General features: G+C 36.8%; 2 protein-coding genes across 2 annotated transcripts; both read right to left on the minus strand.

Moving 5' to 3' along the window:
* Window positions 1-189: 189 nt before the first annotated feature.
* Window positions 190-3868, minus strand: LOC108665888 (CDK5 and ABL1 enzyme substrate 1; the record flags this gene model as incomplete). The annotated part of the gene is given in 5 exon segments (XM_018152695.1): window positions 190-393; window positions 2003-2109; window positions 2726-2808; window positions 3174-3417; window positions 3857-3868. Coding segments are annotated over 5 exon segments (650 nt in total), but the record flags the coding sequence as incomplete, so codon positions are not given.
* A 1809-nt stretch (window positions 3869-5677) lies between these two features.
* On the minus strand, window positions 5678-11264 carry LOC108665889. The gene is made up of 4 exons (XM_018152696.2): window positions 11114-11264; window positions 7612-8402; window positions 6946-7049; window positions 5678-5955 (listed from the first exon to the last, which is right to left on the minus strand). The coding sequence occupies exons 2-4, from the start codon at window positions 8364-8366 to the stop codon at window positions 5678-5680; spliced, it is 1137 nt and encodes a 378-aa protein (XP_018008185.1). The 5' UTR covers window positions 8367-8402; window positions 11114-11264.
* Between the last annotated feature and the right edge of the window lie 478 nt (window positions 11265-11742).

The following is an 11742-nucleotide window of genomic DNA, read 5'->3' on the forward strand; positions in this document are numbered from 1 at the left end:
CACTAATACCTCAATAAGAGTAACGATAAGTATCCACTAATACCTCAATAAGAGTAACGATAAGTATCCACTAATACCTCAATAAGAGTAGCAATAAGTATCCACTAATACCACAATAAGTATCCACTAATACCTCAATAAGAGCAACAATAAGTATGCACTAATACCTCAATAAGAGCAACGAGAGTATCGCCCTTAACATCGTTGATCTTGGCGCTGATGAGGAGGCAGGCGCCGGCCAGAGGCTTGCGTGTAGCCTTGTACACGGAGCCGTTGAGACAGAGACTGTCGAAGTAACTGTGGGCGTGGGCCACCGTCAGCAGTGCCCAGCCCTCTGACGCTGTGCTGCTGCTGAATGACTGCTGGCATATGTGCACCATCTCCCGCTTCAGGCTGAAATTACAGTATATTAGAAATTTAAAAGCGAAGAAAACTCAAAAAACAAAAATTTAGCATTTAGCAAAAGAAAACAAAAATTTAGCATTTCTCTGTTGAAAAAACGTTTTGGAGACCAGCTCCAACGTCAGTTCGATAAATCTAGAACACAAAAACAGTCAGAAAATTAATAAAGTTAGGAGTCAAAAGATAAAAAAAAACACAGAAGTTAAAACCTTTCTATTATCTATTACCTATCAAAGTTAATACCTATACCACAGAAGAAATACCCATCAATTCACAATTTCTAATGGATAAGAACTGTAGGCAGCATTTAAACTAGGCTTCTCTTTAAAAATATACAATGATTCCAAAATGTGCAGATCGGATCAATCAGTGATCAGTGATCAGCAATCTAGTGAAATTAAATTATATTTAGCTTTATTCTGTAGTTTATTCTGTTGTATTGTAACGACTCTTCTGAGGTTACCTTCAGGCTCCCGCTTCAGGCTGAAATTATATTATATTGAATTATTCCCGCTTGAAATTCATTAATTGAAAAAAGAAGAGCATCAATACTTAAATTTATGATAGAATTTCGATTGAATTAAATGAAATTACATGAAATTCACACCTTACTTTACCCAAATATACCTACATAAAAAAACACATCAATGACTGAAAATACCTATCGAGCATTGTCTATTTATCAATTAAACTTGTTACTAGGATGTGTAACCCCCATTAAACTCCTGCTAAAAATACTGGCGAAAGCGATCCAGTATGGATCGCTTTGACTAAATTTCTGCTTTAAGCAGAAATAGAAATCTGGATATTTCACGTAAACAAATAAAATTATTATTTCAATGCATTGCTTTACAGTAAAGGAATGAGAACGCTCAGCGTCATTGACGGTTAGACAAAAAAAAGCAGTACCGGTACTGAGAACCGAATCTTTGATGTACTGTCGCATCTACGCAAGAGAAACGTAGGAGTTCAAAGTATAAGAAGAGACAATTCATTTGCTCCTTCAGGGCCTATACTTTCAAAAAAAGTTAAGAGATCGCAAATTCATCAGCCAATCATTGACAGCCTTTCAAGCAAAATCCACCAATCACAGACAAGAAAATAGAGCGTAAGTACTTACGTTCACTTAGCGAGTTCTGAATGTATGGCCCCAGGTATTCATTGCTAACTGCGACTAACAAAAAGTTTTATCTACGTGGAATAAATTAAAAGATGGTATGTGGTATACTAGGATGGATGGTATTCAGTATACAAAATTTGATATAAGTAATACTACTGAAATACTAAATATCATCATTTTAATTATTTTGAAGCCTTTAGATGGACGTAAATAATTAGCTGAGATCGATAGATGCGGACACATTAAGTATATATATATGTCTCGGAATTCAAGTTCTAATTTTTGCTATGAAAAGTAAGTCAAATGCAGTCAACGGACCTGAAGAGTTGGGCGACCAGTGATCAGGAAGTGCGGATCATGATAGCAATGTTTAACTAAAAATAACACCAACATATGAGGGTACTGTAATGCATGTAGTAATGTTAATATTTTTCATAATTTCTCTAATATTGTCTTCAATGAAAACTTTAGGCGACGGACCTGCGGAGTTTGGTGAGCGTGATCCGCACGTGCGGGAACTTGGTACGGAACTTATCGTTCACCTCCCGCTTCAGCTCGTCAGGCTTCGCGTAGTCAATCAGCGATGTCTGAAAAAATATAACTCAGTACTCACTGCAGTGAGTGACAAGAGAGCGCATTTTCTCGTCGACGAAAACGTGAAGTCACTAACGGACAGACAGATGGAGGGACGGACATGGCGAGCACAATAGTGCATTTTTTCCATGAATGAAAAAAAGGCGCTAAAAAGAACATTAAATTATTCATAACCAAGCTTTATAATAATCAATTGAACGAACATTACTGATTGTTTGCTATCAGGCAAAGTGTGTACAAATAAACTATTTAGGCGTGATGGAGGTATGAAGCCATAAAATAGTAGTCTACTAACTAATTACATCATCTTGATTACTGTCACAGTACTAAAATTTTAGTGTGGTCAAACAGAGCATCCACTAAGAAAAAGTCTACGATCACAAACTAGTTAAACACATAGTAGTACATAAGTAACATTTATGTGGCTAAAATACGGCCACGCCACTGCCATCATAATTTAGACCTTCAATACTAACTTCAAAGCTAAGGTAATAAAAATTGAACACAAATTGAATGGTATATACCATTCAATGGTTCGATACACCATTAAATGGTACTATATACCATTCAATGTAATATAACAAATAGGATTCAAGGTTGAAGACAGACCAAGTACGACGGAAAGCGCAGTAGTTTTCTGTGCTTGCCAGCTCGCAGCTCAGGATCGTCCAGCAGGTCAGGAGAGTAATCGTCTGGAGAAGAAAAATGTTACATTTCAGCTAGAAAATAAATAATTTTTTTCATGTACACATTGGTTCTGCGATTGAGGTGTATACATATTGCACACACAATGTGGTGTTAGCAAAAACAGTTTATTTTACGAACGTTACACACTTGTTTATCCACAGCTTAGAAGTTGATAAGTAAAATTTACCCCAAGAAGAGAAATGTAAACGGCAACTTCACGTTAATTGCTTCCAACGCAGAGCAGGAACGAATGATCAAGTTGATTCATATCTATAACATCCATACAACATCAAATGAATTATTGATATCGGAAAAAAAGGAAAATTTACAAATTAATCAAATCATTGACCATATTTGTTCACTGTCTCACATCGAGGGAAGTTATGGCTGGGGACATCAATGGCTCTGGAGGCAGCCGTGTCGTGGCTGGACATGGCTGACTGGCTGGAGATGGCTGACTGGCTGAAAGAGGTGACAGGGGGCGGCAGGTACTCGGGGGCGAGGTTGCCAGAGAAGGAAGGGTCGTGGCTGAAGCAGCGCGCCACCAGGCTGTGCTGGTGTGGCTGAGGCAGCGCTGCCGACGCTGACTGCACGCGTATGTTTTCATCCTGTACCTGCGACAAGGGATAGCTCATAATAAAGATAATATCACATGAGACATACTAATTCTTAAATAAATTGGCATTGTAAGTCAAAGTACCGCCTGGAGCTCGACAAAAATTCACGCCTGCTACAACTTCTTCATAACATTTACTGATGTAAAGATGGCAAATAATTAATTTATTGAAGCCACATTGTAGTAGCATGGAATGTTATATTTCGCCCTATGATTAACATTATTGAAATTTAGATTATGCAAGAAGCAAGCTTTTCCTGCTTCTTGCGATAAGTTTCATTTTACCCTCAATACAAGTTACATTTTTTCTTCGAATTGACTCAACAGTAACACGGCTCCATCATCTCACTATCAGTCCGATAAGAACAATAACCTTCATCAGACAATAGTACATGAACATGTCGCGGTTCCATCAATACTCATGGCAGTTTACTCACGTGGTCAGACATGAATAAATGAACATGATGTCGTGGACGTGGCTGAAGCAGCGCGCCACCAGGCTGTGCTGGTGTGGCTGAGGCAGCGCTGCCGACGCTGACTGCACGCGTATGTTTTCATCCTGTACCTGCAACATGGGATAGCCCATAAGAAAGATAAAATCAAGGTATTCTTACATAAATTGGCATTATAAGTCAACATACAGCTTGGAGCTCGGCATTAATTTCCGCCTGCTATACCGCTATACGTAGTAACTTCTTCATAATATTAACTAATGTAAAGAAGGCCCGCTGATTAACATTATTGAATATAGTTTATGCAGGAATCAGGCGTTAATCCTTAGAATTGAGGTAACAATAACACGGCTCCATCATCTCACTATCAGTCCTATAAAAACAATAACCTTTATCAGACAATAGTACATGTACATGGCATCGTGGTTCAATAAAATTCATGTTGGTGCACTCACATGATCAGACATGAATAAATGAACATGATGCGGCGGTTCCATCAAGACTCACGGCAGTTCACTCACGTGGTCAGACATGAATAAATAAATAAATCGTGTTAACTACCGTGAATAAATACACACGGTAGATTACTCACGTGGTCAGAAGGATGCCTCCGCTTCCCGGCCACGAAGTATGGCGACGACACCAGCAAGTGGCTGTAGGACATCTCCTGCACGCCGGCATAAAGATCTTGAGAAAAATATTTACTGGTGTAAAGATGACAACTATTAAATACATTCAAATTTTTACTGGTGATAAAATAACGATCATTTGGGATTGTAATCTTTATTTGTGTTAAGGAGATGCATAAAAACTTTAGAAACAAATACTAAGTGAAGCGAAGATAACCAATAATTACTAAAGATTCAAATCTTGATTGAAGCATAGGTGATCAATGAGAACTCTAGAAATAAAAACTTGATGACGCAAAAAATGATTAAGAGCTCCTTACTCAAACCAGGTTGAAATACAATTTTTTAAGACCGGTTAAGATCTAGAGGTAGAGTTGTAGTTCCTGAAATAATATTTGGGCTTATTGCACGATTTAGAATGTAGTCAAAGGCAATCTCGAGAGTTAGCAAGCAACGCTGCACAAAATAACTCGGTAAAATGCATGCTAACGCGTGGGTTTGGACATTTCCTGTTGCATAAGAGACTAAATCTACATTAATAATCTCATACATCCAATTTAGATTATTCTTCTCTCATTAATTTCGTTAATCCTCAGAGCAGGTGACATTAGTATGAGTGGGCAAAATATTTTTAGAAATAGAACATTTCGAAAATGTGAAATATGGAGCACCAATTTTAATGGTTGAATCTTTCACTGAATCAGTGACGGCAATTTGAGGATTCAGACACCTTTGAAATAATACACAAGAACAATTTGGAAATGGACTAAAACGTAGAAGTCACTACAAAAGATTGAATTCAGCACATAAAAACTCTGATAATAGAAAAGCTTGCGCTTTTTCTTCAGTTTCATTGCTCCATGATAAAATTTAATGCTGTCATGTCGAGAAATGCATGTCACAAGTTTCTGATCGCCATCACACTACTGTATTAAGCCGAGCTAATATAGCTAGGTATGTATTACACCCTAATTCTTTCAGTTTCAATGTTTGAAAACACTTCAGACCCACTACATAAACTTTCGTCTTGCGAGCAAACGTTCTCATATGAAAACCTCTCATGCAATAAAGAAAAGATGCGTTTCCTACCAAAATTTATTCAATTTTGATTTTCAGAAGCACTTTGAACCCATGACATAAACTATTGTCCCACTATACTGACTATAGCAAGCATTGCTCACGTGAAACTCCTATCATGGACGAGAGAAAAGACGTGGAGTGGCGCGCCCCTGCCGGTGGTAAGCAGCACCCTGCCCTCGCTGGCCTGTTTAGCGAGGCATGCGGCCAGCGAGGCACGAGAGCAAACGACCGAGCCTCCACCAGCTGTAGTGGAGGAGCCTGATGAGCTGCGGTGACCGTCACTGCTGCCACATACGCGCACAAACTTCACGTCCCTGATGCCCGAGGTGGCGTTGCTGCTGCTGCTCTCTGACACGCTGCATGATGGCTTCCGACCTGCGGGGTTAGAGGATGTTAAAAGCGGCCCAAATCTGTGGTGTTTTGAAATGAAAAGAAATGTTTCTAACAGTGATGGCTGATAGATTGATAAGATAGATAGGTACATTGATTGGATTAATAGGTAAATTGATAGGATAGATAGGTATTTAGATTGATGGGTTAGATAGATTGCTGCTGTTACTCCAAAATGCTGTACAATGGCTTGCAAGTTGCGGAGTTAGGGCATGTTAAAAGCAACAAATCTGTGGAGCTTTGCACTGGAAAAAATGTTTTCAATCATGATTGCCAAAAGAGGTGTAAAAAGATCTTCACAATTGAGCAAAGGCAAATTATGATTTCAACAAAAATTTTTGATGTAATTAGAAAATTTAAAATTTGGTTGGCCATGTTGTTTTTACATGCTATGTAAATACAAGCTAATAAAAAGTTGCAAAATTTCCATTTAGGTAGATATAAAGGTACGATCATTGGATGCAATTTTCAATAGTTACCTACTTCATTAAGAATTGTAAAGATTTGATGTCATTGCTCCTCTTAATAACATACTAGGTACTACATCACATGTGAGCACATGCAGGAAAGAATGATAGGCTTGTTCATTCAAAAAGGTAAAGATGTTCCTGTTACAGAAAGATGGTTTTATACAACCACACAAATTAGTAGCTGTTTTAGTAGTCCTAATTCCAGTATAGTACTACTGTTTATAATTAGTAGTCCTATTTCTAAATTAAATCACTACTGAAATTGAAATCTTTACAAATTTCAAACATTGAGTGCAGCATGTATTTGATATAGAGAACAGGCAATGCAAGTCAGGACTCTACCAATTCATCATAAGTCTTTGCCCATAATGTTAAAGGTAATAAATATTTCAAATTTGTTTTTACTAATCCAATCCTAAAATAGCTTTGGAACTGCTTCATTAGAAAGGGAACAAAAAAAAAATTTTTTAAAATATTGGTGGATGCTGGAGGAATAAATGCCTACCAGGAGGTGCAGATGCAGGCTCGATGCTCTCACAACTGCTGAAGCCTTTGTCGCCAGCAGCAGCCAAGGGGTTGGAACTGAGTTTTCGGCAATGAGCTGAGGTCCTGAAGAGTTTCCAAGCTTTAGAATAATTTTATACAGTTTATTATATTGCTACAAGTAATCCTTTTTAGTGCATTTTCTCTTTATAGAAAAAATGCACTATTGTGCTCGCCATGTCCGTCTGTCCGTCCATCCGTGACTTCACATTTTTGTCGATTTTAAGAAGCGGGCATGCCTGTATTAAAGATACGAAATCTCTAGCTCTAATGCACTGTACTAGTCACAATGAAAACTGATTTATGCACGAGAAAATGCGCTCTCTGTCACTCACTACCGTGAGTACTGAGTTATATTTTTTTATATTGTACAAATAAGTGATAGCCTGATGCTAGTTTCTTGGCCATCAAAAAAATTTGGAATGCTTAATATGGTCTAACATACATAACATATAAAGATTTTAAGTAGTAATTGAACATCATTACCATAATAAAAACAATTTATACAAAAACAAATATTTATACTTTGATTTGTAGGAAACAGATAGAATAGTTGAAATAAAAATACTTCTAAGGGTTTTAGTGGACACCAAATTGAAAAATAAAACAGAATTAGAATAAAACTTACTTTTCCTTCTGTACGTTTTCCCACTCAAAAGCAGAGCCATCAATCCTGGCTCGGTGACTACCAGAAGGGCCCAAATTTTCTTTATCAACTGTCTTCCGTTTTGAGCACTTGTTGAATGTTTCAGGAGCTTCTTCTTCAATCAAAGGAATTCCATTAGAAATGGAGTGGTTGCTAATGCTCATAGAATTCCGAGTCAAACTAGAACGACCAGTAAAAGACCTGACTTTGGTAACAACTTGCATGCTTGCATTGGCACACTTTTCAAAAGTGGTTACTACATGAGAGCGTTTACTTGAACTGCTCTGAACAAGAGTAGCATTTGCATCAAGAGGTCCTATGTTTGATGTGATGTTTGGATTATAAGTACGGTTAACAATGAGAGTAATTCTCTGAGTAAAAGGTGCATTGTTATTTGATTGCTTACGCTTAACTTTATCTGGAGTTACTGTCCTGGTTCTGACAGGCACTTCCTTTACATTATTAGGCTCAACATCATTCACAGTCTCTAAGGAAATGTGTTGAAACATAACTTTTTCTACTGGGATCTCTAAAGTTTTCTTATTTCCTTTGTCTTTTTCAGCTTTTTCTGAAGAAGATATTTTGTTAAATTGCCGCAAGTTTGTGTCTTGGTGAGAACCATCTAAAGATATATTGGAGAGGAAGGAAACAGCAGCAATTCGCCTCCGAGAGCGCTGTCGGTGACACAGGTTGGTGGTAGCATGACTCCCAGCTCCTCGTCTGTGCTCAAAGGGCATGGTGAACGTTTGAACAAAGCTTCAAGTGCAGACAATCTGCAAGAAAAAAAAATTATGAATACTCAATGAATGAACTGTCTTCTGGGCCATACAGTGATAGATCATCAAAATTTAGGATTTTACATAAAATACCTAATTTAAGAATGTAAATGAGCTTAGTGACAGTTATATAGAGGAATAGATACTTTTTTCTATATTTAACATTAAGTTTATGAACATTTGATGCATAATATCAAGAAAAGACTTTAAGAAAGATAATCTAAAGAAAGTAATCCAATTTTCTGAAACTACAGTTAAAAAGTTTTTGCTATAAGATTAAAGAAATAAAACATTACCTAGGTACTACAGGCTACAGTAAAAGTTAATGATAATCAATTACAGTATATTTTAGCATTTTTGTTTTTTATAAGAATTGCAAGTTAAAACATGGAAAACTAAACAAATTCAGCATCCTACTTGCTAAATGGCAGATGATAGTATAATTATTATTAGAGGACTGAATAATAAATTTTGAAGGCAATACTAACTACGAAGATTTAGCCATTCAGCAAATTGGGCAAAAGCCACACAAGCATGAGACAAAAAATAAACAGGCTAAAAAAAAAATCCCATCTGTTTTTATAGCTCTTGCCTAACTTTTTCAAATGAGAAATTAAAAAAAATTAATTTTTTATGTAATTTAGAAAATTTTCACATGATTTAAAAGAACGATGGTTTTCATCCAATATTTATAACAAATTCTGAGTTCTGACCATTAACCAATATTATAGACTAAGACTAGAGACTCAGGGCTCACTCAGAGTCTCACTGTCTCAGCCCAACCCCTTAGGGAAGAAGTTATTTGGAATATTGAATAATTTATAATGAGACAGCAGTTTCCTAAAATCATAGCCTCATAGCCTCATAGGTAAAAGCAATTGTTTCACACATTCACAGATTTCAAAAATTCCCAGATGATAATAGACCATTTTTTATATTATTCACTGAAGAAATTGGGAAAAGGTCATAGGAGCAGATAAGATTGGCCAGATTTATAGGCTTTTTTTGACCAATTTGAGGATGGCTACTGTCAAATTTTCTATTTAACTTAGGACTAGTCTTACGTACAGGTGATCCAGCAGGTTGGTTCTGTGTGGTTAAATATCTGCATACCTTCTGGAAAAGTCCTATTTTTGTCTGAAATATCGCGGCTCTAATATCATATAATTTCAGTAGGTATGAAATCTCACATGAACGCATGGAACTAAAACAAAGCTTAATATAAAGGAAAAGCTGGAGAGGTGACGGAATTACCTACGATGTCGGAATATACCGCGTTTACACTATAGACCAAGACTAGAGACAGGAGACTCAGGGCTGAGGGCTCACTCAGTCTCACTGTCTCAGACCTTAGGGTAGAAGTTATTTGGAATATTGAATAATTTAGGCATAGTGACAAAGCAGAGAGTTTTTTTAGACTCTCCCTCAAGTTCATTTTTGAGTCCTAAAAGTAGACCAGCAAAGTATCCTGGATACCAGCATTATGGTACATAAGAAAGTGGTTTAAATCTTGAGTAAATGAGGAAATTAAAAATAAACTGATTCTAAAAAATCTCTGGTTTGTCACTATGCTACTGACCTCTTTGGATCTCAACATTTTCCTGCCAGATGGTCCATTGGTCCCAACCTAGGGTTTTGGCTATAGTTTGGCGCACAAAGGTATGACATCACTATTTCAACCATCAACGAATGCGTGGAACTAAGACAAAGCTTAATATAAAGGAAAAACTAGAGAGGTGTCGGAATTACCCACAATGTCGGAATATACCGCATTTACCCTACTGCAATTTAGGTAGGTATCACAAAGCCTGACAAAGGGAGCTCTGAACATGGCATATGTTCAAACATAAAATAGCTCAAAATTGACAGGGGCACAGTTTAACAAACAAACATTTGCACCTGACACTGACACAGCTAGGTAGGCTAGCCTGAGGCCCTGAGCTAGGCAGTCACCAGATGGCTTTTCATGGCCGAGATATAGAATTCACGGCTCGGTGAAATAGAATCACGGCTCGTAGAAATGGAATCACGGCTGGCAAATCCATAAAACCACGGCTCGAAAAATTCAGTCGCGGCTCGCCAAGTAGATATATTCCATACTAGCCTTAGGAGAATATATAATTAAAGGTTTGTGAATTGTGAGTCTGTGACAATTTTTTTCCATTGAGAATTTGGAATTTTGGATGATTGGGCTGTTTGGGACATACTACATTATCATAGGACTGAAGCACCTAGAAGGCTCAAGCCTCAAGGTAGCAGCTGAATTTGTCCACAGCCACAGTAAGTCAGTAACCACAGGCATATGCTTTTTAGTCTCTGAACCATAGCCAGCTCACCCTACGGTAGGCTACCGTATTCTACAGGCAGTTTCTTTCTGCAAGAATTTACAGTTTGGAGCTCTTTGTTTACTTTTAGTTTCAAGAACATCCAAATTCCAAACTTCCAAAGTCTCAGAGTCATTTAAAAATAAATCAATGTTTGAATTCAAGTACCGTATGCAGATTGCAGTTTGAAATTTACAAAGAAATTGAACTAACACTAGGCTACATACCTATAAGTTGTCTGGCTGTCAAGATAATGAAGTTTTAGCCAGACTTTCTGAAAACTAAAATGAAAGGGAAGTAAAAATCATAAGAATGACAAAAATTAATTAAAGTTTAAGGTATTATATCAATGATTTTAAGTTATGAAATTATTATTAAACTTACGATGTTTGTTTTAATCACAACTTGGACTTTGTGGCCTTTTCGATACAACGTTACCGTCGTCACGGCAACTCGTCGCGCGTCGTCGGCAACATAAGATTCAAAACGTATTTTTTTTTCCAACTTTGTATCTACCTAGCAAAACGGAACCTGATAAAAGATTTACAAACTTGGCAGGGGCTATTCCGGAGATATGGAAGAGTTTTATTATAGATTTTTTTAAACAACAGAATTGAATCAACGAGAACTTTATATTTTTTCATTTGAATTGATAAGAGGAATAGAACGATCCAATGGATATTTTCCATGCTTTACATTATTTTTCGAGTGAAGTAAATACCTTAATAAATGAAATAATACGGCATCGAGATATTATATGTCATCTGAATAATTAATTGTTGATCAATTTGTATTTGCATTTATTTAGACAGAGTAATGGTGTAAGAAAATTTACAGTGATCCAATTATTTATTAATTGTTGGTGGAAAATAGAAGAAACGCCTAAAATAAGAGACGATAAAATAAGACGATCACTTATATCTAAAATAGTTTATGAACTAATCATCATTTCATCCATTATTACATCGGGGTTCCCTTGCCTAATGCCACTCACACATTCATATAATTATTTG

This window comes from Hyalella azteca, unplaced genomic scaffold, assembly GCF_000764305.2.
Source record: "Hyalella azteca isolate HAZT.00-mixed unplaced genomic scaffold, Hazt_2.0.2 contig13547, whole genome shotgun sequence".
Classification (NCBI taxonomy): Eukaryota; Metazoa; Arthropoda; class Malacostraca; order Amphipoda; family Hyalellidae; genus Hyalella; species Hyalella azteca.

What these genes read in the sequence shown, in the direction of transcription:
- LOC108665889 (XM_018152696.2), bottom strand. Translation starts at nt 8,366, where the DNA reads ATGCCCTTTGAGCACAGACGAGGAGCTGGGAGTCATGCTACCACCAAC. An exon ending in GAAAACGTACAGAAGGAAAA is followed by an intron (nt 7,050 to 7,611) that starts GTAAGTTTTATT and finishes GAAACTCTTCAG; the next exon opens with GACCTCAGCTCATTGCCGAA. An exon ending in GCCTGCATCTGCACCTCCTG is followed by an intron (nt 5,956 to 6,945) that starts GTAGGCATTTAT and finishes CTAACCCCGCAG; the next exon opens with GTCGGAAGCCATCATGCAGC.